General features: G+C 29.2%; 1 protein-coding gene and 1 non-coding gene across 3 annotated transcripts; both read left to right on the forward strand.

Annotated features, from left to right (window-relative positions):
* Positions 1-10,733: 10,733 nt before the first annotated feature.
* Trnas-gga lies at positions 10,734-10,805 on the forward strand. Its single transcript has one exon. It is a non-coding gene; the product is annotated as a tRNA-Ser (tRNA).
* A 7,255-nt stretch (positions 10,806-18,060) lies between these two features.
* LOC122849221 (signal transducing adapter molecule 1) lies at positions 18,061-20,623 on the forward strand. 2 transcript variants are annotated; one of them, XM_044147886.1, is made up of 4 exons: positions 18,061-18,440; positions 18,883-19,043; positions 19,095-19,572; positions 19,644-20,623. In XM_044147886.1, exons 1-4 carry the CDS (start codon positions 18,398-18,400, stop codon positions 20,492-20,494), a joined length of 1,533 nt encoding a protein of 510 aa, XP_044003821.1. In that variant the 5' UTR covers positions 18,061-18,397; the 3' UTR covers positions 20,495-20,623. The 2 variants fall into 2 exon arrangements, with proteins under 2 accessions (XP_044003821.1, XP_044003822.1); XM_044147887.1 differs by lacking the exon at positions 18,061-18,440 and adding an exon at positions 18,459-18,596.
* Positions 20,624-21,151: the final 528 nt, after the last annotated feature.

The raw sequence follows: 21,151 nt of genomic DNA on the forward strand, positions 1-21,151 counted from the left end.
AAAATCAAGATAGTTAATGTCAAAGTTGACATCTTTAACATACAATAATTGTATCTCTCAAATTTCTAATTCAAACTTCGGAAATTTACAATAAATATATATACTTCTTTATAAATTAAGAAAATTAATTAAACAAAAATTATTTCGTCTTTGCGGTTCAAAAAATTATAGTTGTTAACCGGCTGACAGGGCACTGAAAATCTCGAGACGTAGAAAAAAGTTGTGTTTAAATTGTTAAGGTTGAATGTAAATACGAATTCCCTCTACTCGATTTTGCTATTTTTTTTTAATCGCTAGCTAGAACATTTCTCTATTTTATAGAATTTTTTTCAAATTTTTCGACCGTGAAATAAACTTGACCGATTTAAGACGGCCGTAAACGGAAAAACCCACGTTTTGATCTGTATCTAAAAACCCCTCTATTCGAAATTACTAAATTTGATTTAGATTTGTAGTTTTTTTAATTACGAAAATTAAAAAAAAAAAATCATCAATTTCGACCGTGTTTTTTAGAAGATATTCAATCGCAAACGATTAATTAACTCCGAAATTTACTTCACTTTACTGCTGCAGTCGTAGTTGTGTGTGTTCGTGTAGGCCGGGTACACTCATACTACTACAGATGTGATAGTAACGGACACAGATTTTAGGCATAGCGGGCACCAATTTATTTTAAAAAAGCATGAGCTGGGGCGAGCCCCTTTGGCACACAAAAGTTATTCGACGTTGGGACTTACATTCAACCTTAACAAATATACTTTTTTTTCCGTCTCAGACCCCCTGCCAAGATAAAACTTGGACTCTACTTAGGGTTACCATACGCAAAATTCTATCAGGACATGTTCTGATTTGGGAACGGTTGTCCTGACAATATCCTTTTTGGATAAAAGGTCCTGATTTGAAAAAGCTTGGTAAGATTCAGTTTGTTTTTTTTTCTATAATTAATCCGATATGAGCGATTAAAAAAGAAATTATGAAATCATTATTATTCTTGATTCATTCTATGTGTATATTTTTTCTATGTTTATTTTAAGTGATCTAAAATATCGTCATTTTATTATATCATTTAATTTTTTATCAATATAAAATGTAATATAATTCAATACAAAAAATGGTACAAAATTTCTAAAATCAATATAATCACTAATTGCTGACAAACAAGTCGAAAATGTTTAAGGTGGTCCGATGGCGGGGAATGAGCTAACTTTGACCAAAAATATTTTTTCTATATCTAAATGAATGCATCTCCTGATGTTACTTTCAACATAGGTTCCCGTGCATTTTTGAAAGACATCAATTATCAAAGTTTGACATATCCATATGGCGTAGATAAAAATATGGTATTTAAACAAAAAACTGTTTAAAAAGAAAAAATTCATGTACTTGGAGTAAACTTTGAAATAGGACTTTACTATCTCAAATAATCGTTTTTATCTCTTATTATTATTGACAAGACTATGCGCTCGCTTACGCGGTCGTGTTTATTTAACTTGAATGTTGATGTTATATGTATGGGAACAGTTACGTTTTTTAGTATATTCCTTTATATATACATATAATAATTAAATATCAATGGCCTTTTTTATTTATAATTTTATATATATAAAAGCCATTAATAAACATAAATGGACAAAAAGAAATATGATGACCCTGGTGAACATGATTTCTCCGATTTTCTTCGATTTTTCTCCGATTTTCAAAAATCGGAGTAATTCGGAAAGAATCGGAGAAAACGCGGACGAAAATCAGGAAAAAATCGGAACAAGTCGGAGATAATCGGAAAATATGATTTTTTGTTTTATTCTGATTTTTCTTCGAAATTTTTATTCAACAATATGGGGAGAAAATCGAAGAAAAATCGGAGAATATCGAAGAAATCATTTTCACTAGGGGAAAATTCAGATATTTAGTGCAAATGTTTTATATCAATTTCATTAATATTAATTCTTAATGAGTGACATTTTTTTATTTTTCACTTAAATGTCAATCATCCTTGACATTTTATTGTTCGTTTTTTTTTAAAAAAAAGTCAAATCACAGTCAAGCTTTTTTTGTTTCAAATTGTATTATTGGTGCTGACGGTGCTATTCAATGATACTCATTTGGAAATAGTAATCGTGTTGTTTAGAGTTTGAAAAATTAATTCTTTGTTATATTTATTCTAATATTTGAATAAATGACTTATGCATATCGTCCATAAATGAACATTATAAACTAATGTTGTCGCATTTCGATTATTGTTGATAAACTATGCTTTGTAATAGATAAACTGAAAAAAAAAAAGTTCTACCAGATAGAACTTTTGTTGTAGGAAATTTTTAGATTTGAAAAAAGAAAAAAAGTTCTTGTTATGAATAGAAAACTTCTTGTCAAAAGACAAAAAAATTCTTGAAACATGACAGATTTAGATTTGAAATGAACCTAAAGTAGATTTAAAAAAAGAAAAATTATTCTTGTAATGATAATAAAACTTCTTGAAATAAATGCTAAAAAAGTCTTGAATTGAGACGCATACTTCTTAAAAAAAATCTTTTTGTTCTCACTTCATGAACAACAGTTCTAAATTTTAGAACAAGGCTTCTTGGAAATAATCCAAAATGGCCTTAAATTAAGTGCCCTGAAGCTAGCGACCTCGAGGTAGCGACTTTTTTGCCCATAGGCGTAGCAGGAGCGAACAGCATGTGCCCAGTATATATTCTCGGCGTTGGTGGCTAAATAAATAAATTTAAAAAATTGGTTTTTATTTATTTATACATCTAATTTGTTGTAAATTTTATAAGCTATTCAATGGTGTAATAATTATAATTTTAAAAAAATTATTACTCATAAATAATGGACAAAAACGACCAGGCGAAATTTTTCACCGAGTGCTTGGGATGGTTTTCGTCTATTATCTATGAGTAATAATTTTTTTAAAATTATAATTATTACACCATTGAATAGCTCATAAAATTTACAACAAATTACATGTATAACTAAAGAAAAACCAATTTTTTAAATTCATTAAAACAGCCCCCAACGCCCCCGCGGTTTAATTTGAAAACTATTTCTCGGTAAAAAATCTAGCGACTCGCTCAATAACTTCTAGAAAAAAAATTGGTTTTTCTTTATTTATACATCTCATTTGTTGTAAATTTTATCAGCTTTCCAATGGTATAAAAATTATAATTTTAAAAAAATTATTACTCATAGATAATAGACGAAAACCGTCCCAAGCGCTCGGTGAAAAATTTCGCCCGGTCGTTTTTGTCTATTATTTATGAGTAATAATTTTTTTAAAATTATAATTATTACACCATTGAATAGCTCATAAAATTTACAACAAATTAGATGTATAACTAAAGAAAAACCAATTTTTCAATATCATTAAAACAGCCCCCAACGCAAACAGCCCCCAAGTATTAAAGTATTACAAACATCGAAAAAGAATAATTTATTATGTCTGACAAGTTGTTTTACGATATATGTAAAATAAAATAAGAACAAAACATTTTCCTTTTGACTTGTTAACAAAATTAACTTTAATTTGAATATGCCGTAATCTTTCTTCTTAAATGTTATCCTTTATGAGAGCAGAAATTTTCGTCCCGTCATGTACATGCGCTTGTGGCTCGGTGGGAAAGTCGTTAGGTTTAAGATATCGTGGTTTGCGTCAGTCAAGGGTTCGTTTCCCCTCATAGGTAATTAGTTTAGGAAAAAAAAATATGGTTCACAATGTAAAGTTGAACTGTAATTCTGGTAATTGACAAAAGTAATGTTAAATAAATAATTTTTTTTTTTTATTTAAATCAGTAGTAATTTACTCCTTGAATTAAATCTAATTTTGACTTGATAGAAATCTTTTTGTTCTCAATTCAAGACACAACTTGATTATTTCCAAGAAGCCTTGTTTTAAAATTTAGAACTGTTGTTCTTGAAATGAGAACAAAAACATTTTTTTTCAAGAAGTATGCGTCTAAATTCAAGGCCATTTTAGATTATTTCCAAGAAGCCTTGTTCTAAAATTTAGAACTGTTGTTTATAAAGTGAGAACAACAAGATTTTTTTTAAGAAGTATGCGTCTCAATTCAAGACTTTTTTAGCATTTATTTCAAGAAGTTTTATTATCATTACAAGAATAATTTTTCTTTTTTCAAATCTACTTTAGGTTCATTTCAAATCTAAATCTGTCATGTTTCAAGAATTTTTTTGTCTTTTAACAAGAAGTTTTCTATTCATAACAAGAGCTTTTTTTCTTCTTTAAAAACTAAAAATTTCCTAGAACGAAAATTCTATTTTCAAGAAGTTTTGTTATCAAATATGGAATTTTTTTACAGTGTATACATATTAACTGTTGCTTTTAATTATTAATTATTGTATAATATATTATTACAAATTCGTACATCATCATAATAATATATTATTGTATATTTTTAGCATCTTGGTCAATAAAGTTGAATACTATTGCCAATTAGAATTGAATTTCAGCCTTATCACCGAACTAATATTTATGCCTTACCCAGTTAAAAAAATCTCATAGAAACCGCAAAAAAGGGTCAAATACACATCAAATGCTCATAGATATTATTATTATTCTATGAGCATTTGATGTGTATTTGACGCTTTTTCGTGGTTTCTATGAGATTTTTTAAACTGCAGTACAATTGCAGAACCAATTCCAGCTTGACGATTTTCATCTCGAACAAGGAGAACAATGAGAGGAAATTTCATATTAAATAATAAAATACGGATTCTCTTAAATCAGCAACGAAGACATTACCCATTTTTCAAAACGCGTACATTTATCGCCCGTTTTTTAATAAAACCCGTACATTTAACACCCGTATTTTATATAAGCATAATGTATAGCTGAATTATGATCTTTTCAATTTTAAAACTGTTGAGACAATTATTATTATATTCATTTCGCATATGTTCACTTACTTCTGATCCCTCATGATTTTTGAAAATAATTCATCTGCTGAAAATGATAATAATATATTGTTATTTATAAGTTACAATTAATACTATAGTAATAGTAAAATTACAAATGAGTACCCGATGAAAAAAGTTTATATGTAACTATATATAGTTATATGAAATTATATATAATCATATATAAGAATGTTTTATTTGTAATATATATATATGATGAGATGTTGAAATTAGCTTGACAGGCTAATATATAATCATATATAACTATATATTATAATATATAGAAACATATACCTTAAATTCATTAATTTAATAAAAAAAAATACTTTTTCATTGTTTAAACAATTTAATGTTTTTATTTATATAATTAATGATTTATTTGTCGGAAAATATTACACTATCAATACTTGACATCACCACGACTTGAACACGGTATCTCCTAGTTGAAGCTCCAGCACTCCAATTCTGAGGGCAACTTTAATATTTACAATTTGCGGCCGATGAAGGCGTTCGAAAATGTTGTTATGTAGAGTGGGTATAAGCAGAGTGGTGCCAAAGGTAGAGCTGTTAATTAGCCGGTTATTTATTTTTTTTGACGGTTCATAACTGTTATTAACGGTTGATAACTGGTTTAAAACCCAACGGGGCGGGGCATCGACGCGCATGCGCAACATTTAAAGCTTTACGATAGGTCTAAAATCACAGACTTTTTTCAATGTTTAATATAATCAATTATTAATAATAAAAACAACAAATTAATATAAGTAAATAAATTGTTATAAACAAAATAAATATAATATTTGAGTAACCCATATGAAATTCGAGTTGACAAAAAAAACTTTAATGATACATATATTGAAAATAAATATGAAAATATTAATGTTTGGGAGTTATTATATTAACAAGACCTGTAGATTCCATATATTATATTTATTGGTAACAATGAATGGAAGAAAAATTGAGACTAATAATATTTTCAATATTATACAATAATATTGTAACAAGTAGAATAATATAAATTTTAAAATATACCATATTTTAACGGTTTTTATATTTTTTTATACCATGAACTTGTTAAAAACTAATAAAGCTTTTTATTTTTATTTTGCCATTAGTTTGTCATTATTTTGCACTAGCAATTTGTCCTTAAAAAAAAAAAAAATAAAAGGAAAAAAATAGAAATGAAAAACGAACAACAATAAAAAAAAGAAATTTCCCATGAAAAAAGAAAGAAAAAAAAAAAAGGACAAACTCAACTAAAAATCTAGATATGTTTTTAAATTTTATATGATTAATTTTCGGTGTACTTTGAACTTTAAAAGTTAATACTTGTAACCCTTTTTTAAGTACAAAAATGATAATTTAAGCTCTTCACTTTAATAAACTAATTAACTTTTTGGTCCACAATTAAATTTCATTTTCACTTTTATCATCATAAAGAGGACAATCGTCCCAACCTTCATCTTCCCAGTCAGATATTTTATCATCATCATCATCTGATATTTCTCCAACAAATTCTTCAAAACTCGAATCATTGTTTGTTGCTAATGGTTTTTTTCCTACTGATGATTTTGTTGGTCGAGCAGGTTCAACAAGTGGTAAATTCATTCTTGAGCAAGATGCTTCATCATTCTACCAGCATTTGAAACATATTTTTTTCCACAATATTTACAACTTCCTGTCTTGTATTTGCATACAGGATTTGTGACAACATTAAAATGTTTCTAAACTTCAAATTCAGGATGATCCATTCCCTAGCGAAAATGCCGATGGTCGGTTTGTGCACTGATCTCATACAAAAAGGACACAAAACCGACACACGACTATAAGAATTTCTAAGTCACAAAAATAAATAGTAAGAAGCATTTAAAAAATGGAATATTATGTCTAAAAATTTCTAAATAATATTCTTATAATTTAAGACACATTAGAATTTTTTTTGAATAATTTTTTTATTGAAAAAACTCAATTCTGCTTATGTATTAAAAGTTAGGTTAGCTGTCAGAATCATCTGTACACGACTGTGAGATTTTACAATTCTCACACAATTCCGACACACGACTGTGAAAATTGTAAATCCGATACAATTCCGACACAAATCCGACAGACGTACGACAGTATATTTTTATTTTGTATTTAATATAAAAAAAAGCATTTTATTAATAAAAATTTTTGTTCAATATTAAAGTTATAATATTTTAATAATTATAGGCATATTAGATTTTTCTAAAATTATTTTATTAGAAAATTGTCATTTTTTGGTTTTTTTATGAGGTTAGGAACGGTTTTTTTATAAATACTTTTTTTTCAAAACTAATACATTTAATCAGTTTCCCATGTATTTGGTATTTTTGTAACTCAAATGTAACTTGCAATGAAACCATGTATTTGGTTTCCCATATGTTTCCAATTATTTTTTTTGTTGAAATTTATTCAAAAAAAAAAAAATCTAATATGCCTATAATTATTAAAATATTATAACTTTAATATTGAACAAAAATTTTTATTAATAAAATGCTTTTTTTTATATTAAATACAAAATATAAAAAATATACTGTCGTACGTCTGTCGGATTTGTGTCAGAATTGTATCGGATTTACAATTTTCACAGTCGTGTGTCGGAATTGTGTGAGAATTGTAAAATCTCACAGTCGTGTACATAGGGTTACCATGCGTCCTGATTTAGCAGGACATGTCCTGATTTTGATTGGCTTCTCCTGATACGGTCCTGATTTGTCAAATGTCCTGATTTTTGAGACTTGTTCACAATTTTAAAAATTTTTTTTTTTATAAATTTTTTTTTTTTAATAAATATAGTATAGAATTTATCATTTACGCTAACTATGATAGACTCTTGAATACCTCTAATTATTGAAATTAAAATGGCGTGCAGAATATGTACCTCGTCCTATCGAGTATAGAGGGCCCGATGCAAAATTTCTATAGCGTAGGCAACCCTTCTTTTATTTTTGTAAATTTTGTGGCTTGCCACTTAATGTCTTTAGCTAAATTAATTTTTTAAAAATGAATAAGTAACCCACATCCTTCCCTTAGCCATTTTTCCTACAGCTTATAATTTGTTTAGATAAATAAAAAGCTATTAACAAATGGCTAAAGAAAGGATGTGGCTTGCCAGTTAATTTTTTTAGCTAAATTGATTCTTCAAAAATTAATTGGTAAGCATTTTTTCTATAGCTTTCAATTTCCCTGGTAGAAATAATTTATCCGGATTTTTTCCGGATTTCTCCGAATTTTCTACGCAATTCACAATTGAGACTACCGGAGATATTAATCGGAATTTATTCGGATTTTCTCCGGATTTTCTTGGAAGAAAATTCAGTTTTATATTTCGTATGTAAACTCTTATTTCTAGTTCTTTTATTGATTTCTCCATTTTTCTTTGTTGGTATTTTTAAGGCGAAAATTCCGGGAAAGTCCGGAGATATTATGAAAATAGTCTGGAGATTACTCTGTAAATATCTCTGGAAGTCTCAATTACGTCGAAATCCGGAGAGATTTTTTCCACCAGGGTTGTTTAAATAGATAAAAGGCTATTGACAATTAATTGGTAAGCAACATCTATTTCTTAGCCATTTTTCCTATAGCTTTCAATTTGTTTGAATAAATAAAAAGATATATTGTCAAGTTGCTAAGAAAAGGATGTAGCTCGCTAATTATTTTTAGCCAATTAATTCTTCAAAAATTAATTGGTAAGCAACTTCCTTCCTTAGCCATTTTTCTCATAGCTTTCAGTTTGTTTAAATATCTATTAATTTAACAACTTAAAAGCTATAACAAAAAAGCCTAACGAAAGGATTTCGCTTACCAATTAATTTTTGATGAATTAATTTAGACAAAGAAATTAACTACTGTAAAAAATTTTTCTATCGTTTGTGTAATTTTGATGAATAATTATTGAATAATTAAAAGAAAACAAATGAATAAATAACATATAATCAAAATAAATGAATTGTTATAATTATCTACTTAAAACATAAATTTATAGGTGGAGGGGGTAAAATTTTGGAGTGGGAGGAAAATGTCCTGATTTGGCTTTTTCGAGATATGGTAACCCTACGTGTACAGATGATTCTGACAGCTAACCTCACTTTTAATACATAAACGGAATTGAGTTTTTTCAATAAAAAAATTATTTAAAAAAATTTTAATGTGTCTTAAATTATAAGAATATAATTTAGAAATTTTTAGACATAATATTTTATTTTTTAAATGCTTGGGTGCATTCCTTTAATAGAAAATTTTTTTTCGTTTTGCAATTTTGCCCTGTAATACCGGCCAAAATTTTATAGGAAAAAGCTGTTTCTTGTAGTGGCAGTACTGGCACATGACGTTATTTTTTTTGGCTTCCAATTATTCGATGGATAACTGTTCAATGTTTATATCAAACTGAAATAAATAGAAAATTGACTTGTTGTGATTGTTTGTTATTGTCACATAGCTCGTACCACACATTATCGTAAACTGTAAAGCCTGAAATATTGCATAGAGAAATATATCACTTTTGTCGTTGTTTCTGTTTCTAGTTTTTAGTCCGTATTACAGGGCGAAATTGCAAAACGAAAAAAAATTTTTTATTGAAGGAATGCACCAGTGTTGGGTTGGTATAATACCGCGGTATCATACCGGTCGTAAACCACGGTATAATACCGGTATTATACCGCGGAGGTTCCATACTTTCATACCGCGTTAGTAACGCCATCTGTAGGAATTTTCATATATCACGTCACACACCATTTTTAATTCCTCATAATTTGAATTTAAAAATACCATTCCTTTAATTATAACATAATAGTAATAATCTTCATCCTTTTCTCAGACATTTGTCAGTAGTAATAAATTTATTGAATATAATAAAAGCTATTGACAAATGTCTAAGGAAAGGATGTGGCCTACCTGTTAATTTCTTTGGCTCAATTAATTCTTTATAAATCATCATGTGGCAACATTCTCTCCTTAGTTATTTTTTCCATAGTTTTTTATTTATTTATTTTTGTAAAAACCTATTGGAAAAATGTCTATGAAAAGAATGTTGTTTACATGTTAATTCATAAAATATTTATATAGCCAAAGAAATTAAGACGTAGGCAACATCCTTTCCTTAGCTAATATTTTTCCCATAGTTTTTTATCTATTTAAATAAATAAATGGTCATAGGAAAAATGGTAGCTAAGGAAAAGAAGTTGTCACATGTTAATTTATACGGAATTAATTTTGCCAAAGAAATAAACATGCAGGCAACATCCTTTCCTTAGCTAATATTTTTCCTTTGGCTTTTTATTAATTTAAATAAATAAAAAACCATAGGAAAAATTAATTTATTCAAATTAATAAATAGCTATGGGAAAAATATTAGCTAAGGAAAGGAAGTTGCCTCCATGTTAATTTCATTGGCAAAATTAATTTTCTATAAATAAAAAGGTAAACAACTTCCTTTCCTTAGCTACCATTTTTCCTATAGCTTTTTATTAATTCAAATAAATAAAAAGCTATGGGAAAAATATTAGTTAAGGAAAGGAAGTTGCCTACATGTTAATTTCATTGGCAAAACTAATTTTCTATAAATTAACATGTAAACAACTTCCTTTCCTTAGCTACCATTTTTCCTATAGCTTTTTGTTTATTTAAATGAATGAAAAGCTATGGGAAAAATATTACCTAAGAAAAGGATGTTGCCTGCATGCTAATTTCTTTGGCTAAATGAATTCTGTAAAAATTAACATGTGGCAACATGTCAAAAAAATGAATTGACGCATAGAAGGACGTCGGAGTTGACATGATGAAACTTAGAAAAACTAAGAAGCCCTGTGGTCTAGTGGTCAAGGCGTTTGCCCGGAAAGCAAAAGACCCGGGTTCGATTCCCGGCGGGGGGACTTCGTTATTTTTTCTAAGTTTCTGGTTTTTTTCAATTCATCCTTTCCTTAGCTACCATTTTTCCTATAGCTTTTTATTTATTTAAATTATATATAAACAATTGTTTATATATAAAAAATTGTTGTATATGCTGGTATGGTAGACAATTTTGATGCCATAGGGAGCGTTCCTGAGTTTCATACTTTCATACCGGTATTATACCGGTTTAATACTTTCATACCAGGATGAAAGTATTAAACCAAAAAATCGACCATTTACCCAACACTGGAATGCACTCCTTCTTACTATTTATTTTTGTGACTTAAGGTGTGTTCGTTCACTATTCACACCGAGCGTATGCACGGAGCGTATGCAAGGAAGCGCTAGCGTTTTGCGGTCATTTGAAGAATTTTTAGTAACTAAAATTTACTAAAACATTCGTTATTTTCAGTCATTGTGTTTATTTTGTTAATTTAATAATTTTTTCTCAGACGCAAGAACAAATTACCAATTAATAATAATGAAAGAGAGCGAGAGAACTGGAAAAAACGAATAGCAATAAATAAATAGTAAATTTTAGTTACTAGGTTTCTTCAAATGACTGCAAAACGCTAGCGCTTCCTTGCATACGCTCCGTGCATACGCTCGGTGTGAAAAGTGAACGAACACACCTTTAGAAATTCTTATTGGGAAACGCACTGTGGGCGTGGCCAATCGCTGTAAGCAGTTGGCAAAAAAAGAAACTAAATACACACACCCGAGTATATCCCATTAACATTGAATTTTATTGTTTATTAAAAAAATGTTATTAACTATTGAGTATATACTTTCATGGGCACGAAAAACGAATTCCTCACGAAATTCCCTTGAAGAAAATCGTATTATATATGCGGAACATATTACGAGTATTGGTGGAAAAATTGATTCAAGTGATGAGTATCATGTGTTTGCCACTTGATATATTATCAAAATGTGATTTTACTTTGACAGGTTGTTGTTTGTCTAACCTCGAAAATGCATAGAAACTCAGATCTCTATTTCTCCTGGAATTACTGTTGCACCCAGAAACGTAAAGTCTTGTTTTTTATTTTTTTTAATCAATTTTGCGGAAAATTTTGTACCAGACCTTTTAAACAATTTGTAAAAATATTATTCGTTTATTAATTTAGCATATATACTGTGTATACCACATATGAATGGGTGTATGAAATAGTTTCCAGAAATTTACCACCAGACGTCGTGGTGAATTGTGCGTTTCCCAATAGTCGTGTGTCGGTTTTGTGTCGTTTTTGTGTGAGATAAGTGCACAAACCGACTGTCGGATCGGTGTCGCCATTTTCCCTAGGGTTGTTAAAATTGGTATCTATAAAATGTATGGACTGTTATTAAATGTAGACTGTCAACTCTGGGTTTAACCTCACTTTTTCTTTTAACAATAACCAAGTCTCTCTGAACCGAATATGATATACACATCAACTGCAAATTATAATTTTAATTGTTATATAATTATTCAAAATTTATCACTGATCATTCAGAAAAATGTTTAAAAATATATTAATAACAATAAAAATTAAAATTGTTATGATGCTTACCTTTTCCACTGTCTTTTTTTATTCATGAATTTTTCAGTTGCCACTACGATTGAATTTTTGTTAACATAATTTAACTATTTATATCTTTTGACATTTAATAAATAATATTTAATGCAATTTAATGTTAATATTATGTATAATAAATTAATATTTTTATCGTTTAAAAATTAATAAATAATATTTTAATTTTGAAGTCTTGCACACACATACGCAGTATGAAACTATGAAGTACGTGCAGCTCATCGTGCGCAAGCTCTTTCTTGTTTCGGTTAAAAACCGAAAAATTTTTAACCGCCTGTTATAAACCTGCACCCGTATTCACAAGGCAAATTTTATACAATTTAGGGCTTTCTTTTGCCACTGATGGCGCTTGTCAAATTTTTTTTATATAGATTTCACATATAAAAGCTTCACAAGCGCCGCCAGTGGAGGAAAAAGCCCTAAATTGTGTTGCCCTGTAAATACGAGTGTGGTTAATAACAGACTCAGGGCCAGTTTGTTCGTCCACAGTTCACCAGTAGTTATTTTTTTAACTACTAGTTTTTTTTTTTATCGATCGTTGGAATAAATTTTAAATTAAAACACTAGATGTCAGGATATTGTAATGCTAAAAGAAAATAAAATAAATATATAACAAAAAAAAATATGAAATATAAAATAAATATTAAATATCAATTAATATTAAAATAACAAATAATAAAAACAATAATAATAATAAATAACAAATTATGACGCGCAATAAAAATCATAAATAATAAAGATCATTGGTTATATAATTAATAAAACTCGTGATAGTTTTTTGGTTATGTGTTGATGTTTACACTTTTTTTGACATATTAATAAATATTAAAAAAAAAAAAACTTTATTATCAATTGATTCATTTAAATTAATAAATAATTAAATTTTGAATATGATAAAAGTTTATTTTTTACCAAGCTAAGATAATTTTTGTCGACAGCTTCATAAGGTGTCCAGACAATGTTTTTTAATTTGGATTTTTGTAAGATTTAAAAAATAAAATAAATCAAGTCAAAAGAAATAATAAACTTTATACAAGGTAGAAATTATTTTCATTTGAAACTATAAGTTTTTTAAAAAAAGGAACACCAAAAAGATATGGTAGTTCTTCACTATGAATACATCTTTGTCTCTGAAACCAAAAAAATATATATACTAGAGCTGTTAATTAGCCGGTTATTATTTTTTTTGACCGTTAATAACTGTTATTAACGGTTAGTAACCGGTTTAAAACCAAACGGAGGTAGGGCATCGGCGCGCATGCGCAAAATTTTAAGCTTCATGATAGGTCCAAAATCAGAGACTTATTTCAATGTTTAATATAATTAATTATTGATAATATAAACAATAAATTAATATAAATAAATAAATTGTTATAAACAAAAAAAATATAATATTTGAGTAACCCATATAAAACTCGAGTTTAAAAAAAAAAATTTTAATAATACCTACATATTGAAAATAAAAATAAATATGAAAAATAATGATTGGGTATAATAATATTAACAAGACCTGTAGATTCCATATTATATTTATTAATAACAATGAAAGGAAGAAAAATTAAGACTGATAATATTTTAGTATTAATAATCTTGTCCATTGAGCCTATGTTTTGAGTTGTTTTGTTTTTATTCTTTGTAATGAGTGCTCCAACTTGCTCAGATGATCGTCTGACATCAGGTTTATTTTTTGGCACCATCATTTCCATAAAATTTATTTTAAGGTACGACCAGGGAAAATTAAAAATAATGACGATTTCACGAATTTTATAGAGTAGATAATTGAAATAACGATACACCTTTTTCTTTAATCAGTTTTTTTGTTATAAGATGTTTTTTTGATTAATTAACTGTTAAAGATGGTCCTTTTTTTTGAGGTTAAACATAGGCTCTTATGGAAAATGATGTTCGGCTTTTCATAATACCCCATCGAAATACTTGAAAAAATAATGCCATATTTACCAAAAACTAAAGGATAAAACTAGAAAAAAAGACGAAAAATCATCACCCAAATTTAGTATAGGTTTTAATATTTAATTTTAATTAATAGAGGATAATAAATTTTTGTCCTTGTCTAAATACTTAAGTGGAAGTGAGAAACAGTATTCTCTTTCTAATCTTTCGTCCTTTTCGCACTCATGAATATATAACGTTTTTAGCAAACATCCGCCAGATGTCTCTCATTTTGCCCTGGTTGTACCTTAATTTCATCATCACAATTTTGACATTCTTGAGCAGGATGCTTCATCATTCTACCAGCATTTGAAACATATTTTTTTCCACAATATTTACAACTTCAGGATTTGCAACAATACATTAAAATTTTTCTAAACTTCAGGTTCAGAACGACCCATTGTTAAAATTAGTATATCTATAAAATATATGGACTGTTATTAAATCTCTTTGAACTAAATTTAATTACTTTTTTTACTTACATATATGACATATCAACAACAAAAATATAGACTGTCAACTCTGGGTTTAACCTCATTTTTTCTTTTTACAATAACTAAGTCTCTCTGAACTGAATACGATATACACATCAACTGCAAATTATAATTTTAATTATTAATTATTCAAAATTTATCACTGATAATTTTTATTTTTTAGAAAAATGTTTAAAAAAATATTAATAACAATAAAAATTAAAGTTGTTATGATGGTTACCTTTTTTACTGTCTTTTTTTATTCATAAATTTTTCAGTTGACACTACGATCGAATTTTTATTAACATAATTGAACTATTTATATTTTTTTGACATTGAATAAATAATATTTGATGTTAATATTATGTTTATATCAATTTAATATTTTTATTATTGAAAATAAATAAATAATATTTTCAGCCTTGTACACACATACGCAGTATGAAGTACGCGCAGGCTCCTCCCTCTTTTGGTTTAAAACCGAAAAATTTCTAACCGCCTGTTATTAACCGGTTAATAACTGACTCACACCTCTAGAGGTAGAGACTGCTGATTTATGTTTGTTAAGGGATGTGGACGATTTTTTAAAACGAAGAGTGAGACAACATTTTTTCTCTGTTTTTTGTCTTTTTCGCACTCATAGAAATATTGTGTTTCTAGAAGTCATCCGCAAGAGGTCTCTAGTGATTTTTCAATAATTCCTCAGAAAAATCCATTTTTTCATACTTTAATTATTAATTGTAAAAAAACTATGCTCCAAACCTCTTTTATTTTTTTTCTATACGTTTTCTTTTGTCTCATTTTATAACCCGATAGTTTTTTTTTCATGATGTCATATTGTCGATTGGAGATATTGGTATTTTAATAAATTTTTTTTTGACAAAAATCGCATTCTCCATAAGAACCAATGTTAAAAGTTGTCAACTTTAAAAATTAATAAAAAAAAAACGAGCTTCCAAACAATTACCAAAAAATCACATAAAATGTATTAGTATTTCAAAAATCTACTGTATAAATTTCATTTCTTTCTCATATTCCGAAAAAAATCGTCCAAATCCCTTAAGGCTTGTGGCCACTAGCATAGTTTTTCGACCAAGTTCTATGCCATAGTCAGTGATGGGTCTTTGGCCGATTTTTGAGTTTAATACATTACATGTAAATTACTGTAATTTATGTATTTTACATAGGACGCAATTTTGGGAGCCTCTTTTTTACCGACTGACAATGAAAAGCAAGCTGTCACTTTGTGTTTATTGTTTACATACTGTTCACTGCTATTTACTATTAATATTTTAATTATTAATTAATAATCTGTTGGACTTAAATTATATGCTGTTGAATTCGATGGTAAAATATCAACATGAGCACCAACCACGTCAATTTCATCAATAACTAGCACATCACTGGACACTGGGGCCTACAGAAGTACACACTGAAGTTCCAACACCTGGGGTGCATTCCTTTAATAAAAAATTTTTTTTCGTTTTGCAATTTCGCCCTGTAATACTGGCCAAAATTTTATAGGAAAAAGCTGTTTCTTGTAGTGGCAGTACTGGCACATGACATTATTTTTTTTGGCTTCCAATTATTAGATGGATAACTGTTCAATGTTTATATCAAACTGAAATAAATAGAAAATTGACTTGTTGTGATTGTTTGTTATTGTCACATAGGTCGTACCACACATTATCGTGAACTGTAAAGCCTGGAATATTGCATAGAGAAATTTATCACTTTTGTCGTTGTTTCTGTTTCTAGTTTTTAGTCGGTGTTACAGGGCGAAATTGCAAAACGAAAAAAAATTTTTTATTAAAGGAATGCACCCATTGCTCTCTGTAATTTTTTTATTATTATTGTTTTTCAATTTATTTATATTAAAAAACAATTCACTATTGACAATATGAATTCGTTATTCAACTCACTTGTGTTGCTTCATTCTTGACTGAGCAGTGTTAGTCAAAGTTTTTCACACATTGTACAATATGCACCAGATATTTTGCCTTCTTTATTAAAAATTTGTTTAAAAGTTCCATCTTTCTAACCTGGGTGTGAAGGTCTTCCACCACGACCCATATTATGATATACTTCAGGTTCAGATTATTTCTGATGAAGTATAAATATGGAACAGTATAAAATGTATTAATTAATAGAACAACGATCAGGCAAACATATATTCATTACATCTTAATATTACTTGAAAATTTACGTGAATTAAACGTAATTTTGATTATATTAAATTTATTTGTTATATTTTTATATTTGTTAAATAAAATATAATATGTATTATTCAATTAATAAAATTTGCTCCTCGTTATTATGAATAATGAACATTGATAAACATTAACCTATAAAAATTATTTATTAAAATGTTTATCCTTGTTTTTTTGTGTGAGATAAAAAAATGTCGAATTACCAACTGTGAAATCAAGGTTTTACGCTTGCTGTAAGATGGCGCAGTGAACTTTATGCAAATTACCTCATGTAAGATACAAAGCCATGTAAACTACTGTAATTTACACGCTATTTTACACGTGTAATTGACACTGTAAATTACAAACCCATCACTGCAGTCCAATTCACAGGGCATTACAATTTAGGGCTTTTTTCCTCTACTGGCGGCGCTTGTAGAGCTTTTGTATGTGAAATCTATATAAAAAAAATTTGACAAGCGCCATCACCGGCAAAAAAAAGCCCTAAATTGTAAAAAATTTGCCCTGTGAATTGGACTGCAGAGGATGTTCTCATTAGGGCGTTTTTTTTCTGATGGTGGCGCTTGTGAAGCTTTTCCATGTAAAATCTATATAAAAAGTTTACAAGCGCCGCCATCGGAAAAAAAAGCCCTAATGAGAACATCCTCTGAATACGGGTGCTGCTGTACCAACTTGCTTACAAACACATAAAAGATAAATAAAAATATAATCTTTCTTATTTGTTGACAATTTGATATTTTGACAGTCAATCATTATATATATGTACTATACATGTGTAAATATAAACAAACAAATTTATTAACAACGCTAACCATTGTTGTTGTATTGTTTTAATGTTGGCTGTATGAAAAAAAACTAGTGTGAAGTTAGCGGTTCTTATTATGCGGCGATCATATAGTGATTGGACTGCTGTATTTCTAGTCTTCTTGATTTCTATGTACGTTAATTGCTCAGCTGATCTTAGATTCTCAGGGCAGCGTTCGATAGCTGGCCGAGGCCAAAAATCCGGCCAATTTTTTATCATAGTTTATTTTATATGTTCGTAGTGTCAGCACTGCTACATTATAATTTCAAATATTTACATGGGATTTTCTCATAGTGAGTTTTTGATTTATCAAGTTGTCTTTCTGTTGGCCCAGGCCGAGGCCCTCGGCTGCCCTCGGCCAGCTATCGAACTGTATCGAACGCTCCCCTTATGGTCATCTCTAAAATTTTGTTGAAGATTTGAGTGGAATTAGTTGTTGACATTTAAGCCATTTTCAGTGAATAGATGAACAAGTTCTGTGACGTTTTACAGTAAAAATCCAAGGTCCAAAATTTCAAGTACTCGACAATTGTAAAGAAAATAAACGTATTTAAAAAAAACATGGGTCTCTTCGGGAACTCTACTAGTTTTGACGCTGATGTAGGTCAGTATGTAATACTTACATATTGCATTCATCTCCGGGATTACGTGAATATAAGCGTTTTATTGTTTTAAGCATAAATTTAGATTTACTATTTTCATACAAAACTCGGTTCCTGTCAGTCGACAGTAAAAGCATTCCCCAAAGTTTTTTCCTAAAGTAATCCTGAAATTTAATTTATATTTTCATGCTATTTACAAACCAGCTAACGTACTGTACTCATAAAATAATCACACAAACATCAATTTCATCGAACGTTGAAATATGATTATATTCGTTTTTTGTTCTTTTTCTATATTTTTTTTTTTTTTTAAATCATTTTTCTCTATATAAAATATATAGATATTAAAGAAATATATTGAAGTTTTATGTTCATAATTAAATGTACAGACTAGCTTCCATCAACTTTGAAACATTTTACTAATTTTATTCTCATTGTTGGCAGAAAAAGCTACGAATGAAATTAACACATCAGAAGATTGGGCGACAATACTGGAAATCTGTGACAATGTGGGAAATTCGAAACAGAATGCCAAAGACTGCTTAAGATCTATTACCAAGCGTTTAAATGCTGCTGATCCTCATATAGTGATGCAAGCATTAACAGTAAGCAACTAAAAAAATCACAAAAGTAATCGTATTAACCTATTTTTTCAGCTTTTAGATGCTTGCAGTAGTAATTGTGGAAAAAATTTTCATTTGGAAATAGCTTCGAGAGATTTCGAAGCAGAACTAAAAAAACTTTTAAGTCGAGCCCAACCTCAAATTATCGAAAAAACCAAAATCCTGTTGAAAAAATGGGCAGAAAATGATTTCAAATCAGATTCGCAATTGAATCTAATTCCAAGTCTTTACAACAAATTGAAACAAGATGGAATAAATTTCTCTTTAGATCCTGCAGCTCCTTCTCCTGCAGCTGTATTTCGTGAAGAACAAGATCTTGCTAAAGCTATTCAATTATCTCTCAATGATAATAAGCAACATTCAAATTACTCAAAAACCATGAGTCTTTATCCGAATGTTAGCGTACACGTAGATAGTATCTCAAATGTTCCTGAAGGTAGAAAAGTCCGTGCTTTGTATGATTTTGAAGCAGCCGAAGATAATGAGTTGAGTTTTGCCGCAGGAGATATCAGTAAGTCGTAACTTTAAACAAATATCAATCGTACTTTTCTAATTTAAAAATTATAAAAATATTTTTTGTAGTTTATATACTTGATGATTCTGATGCCAATTGGTGGAAAGGCCTAAAGGGAAAATTAGAAGGGTTATTTCCTTCAAATTTCGTGACAGCAGATCTTTCTGTAGAACTAAATCACATTGCAAAGCTAGATGGCAATAAAAAATCAGTCCAATTTGCAAATGCCGTGGAAGTTAAAACGCTCAAACAAGAGTTGGAAATAACCGAGGTTGAAATTAACGAAGAAAAAATTGATCGTCTTTTGAATCTTTTGCATGAAGCTGATCCACAAACCGACGTTACGGATCCTTTCGAATTACTTGATCTCGAAGAACAAGTAATGGCAATGGGTCCGCTAATTGATGCAGCTTTAGAAAAGGTTGATCGGCGACATGCTCAATTAACTCAATTGAGCTCTGATTTAGTAGACGCTGTTAACCTTTATCGTACGCTTCAGAGAGAGCCTCCATCGTCTATTGCAACTTATCATTATCAGAAAATACCAGGGCCTATGATTCCTCCTATATCTCCATACTTGAATCAACCCTCATCACACATATATAATAGAATGTCAAGTCACCATCAAATTTTTCCAAAAACTTTTATTCCAAATGTAGGATCCGGGATGTCACATACTGTTGAATACGGTAATTCGACTATACCACCTCAACATTACCATGGGATAACAGGAATTCATCAGCAATTACCTTTTGGCCATTCTACTGAGCTTCAAAGCCCTTATATTGAACCTCATAACATTCCCTCACAAACCTTACCATCACCTCGAACAAATGCTCACCACACCATTGGCCAACCACAACAGCTGCTGACGCAGAGGAGTGATCAGATAAATTTATCTTATCCAAATACCGGGTAAATCTTAACTTCGATCGGTTTCTAGAGCAAAACTGTTATTTATCACTTGAAACTGTAAGTTAATTTCTTCGCTAAAATTTAAATATAAATTCTTATTCTTATTCAATAAAGCTCCAATTATGAATTCACATTTGAAAAACGCCTGTGTACTCTTTAGTTTCAAAACAGCTCCTATTTAACCACCGTATCCGTAGACAGAGATGAGCATGTATGAAACCTAGTGTGTTAAACATCTCTATAGTTTTATCGATGTGTATAATGAATTGTAATGAATCTTCCTTTAACAGAAAAATTTTTAAGGGTGCGAACTCATGGGACCGCTAAAGTTAGCGGCAATATGGCCGATTTCAATATGGCTGCTGTTTTCAATAGGGCGCCATGGCGGTGGTAAATTCCGTGGTTTAAGCACTTTTTGTTGACTTCCGTGACTCTAATTGTACTGTTACCCCGAAGGGCTCAAACTCACGACAAGCTAAAATTTCCGCTTGTAAACATGGCGGCTGTAAAAATAACCAAATTATAACTAAATTCACTAAATTATCACTAAATTTACTAAATTTACTGCAAATCCATGGTGTCTCTCCGTGACTGCAGAACAAGCTTGACGTTGACACCGCCAAGCTTGTTCTAAAATCACGAATTCACAATAAATTTAAGG

This window comes from Aphidius gifuensis, linkage group LG2 (assembly GCF_014905175.1).
Source record: "Aphidius gifuensis isolate YNYX2018 linkage group LG2, ASM1490517v1, whole genome shotgun sequence".
NCBI lineage: Eukaryota > Metazoa > Arthropoda > Insecta > Hymenoptera > Braconidae > Aphidius > Aphidius gifuensis.

What these genes read in the sequence shown, in the direction of transcription:
- LOC122849221 (XM_044147886.1), top strand. Translation starts at nt 18,398, where the DNA reads ATGGGTCTCTTCGGGAACTCTACTAGTTTTGACGCTGATGTAG. An exon ending in TAGTGATGCAAGCATTAACA is followed by an intron (nt 19,044 to 19,094) that starts GTAAGCAACTAA and finishes CTATTTTTTCAG; the next exon opens with CTTTTAGATGCTTGCAGTAG. An exon ending in TTTTGCCGCAGGAGATATCA is followed by an intron (nt 19,573 to 19,643) that starts GTAAGTCGTAAC and finishes TATTTTTTGTAG; the next exon opens with TTTATATACTTGATGATTCT.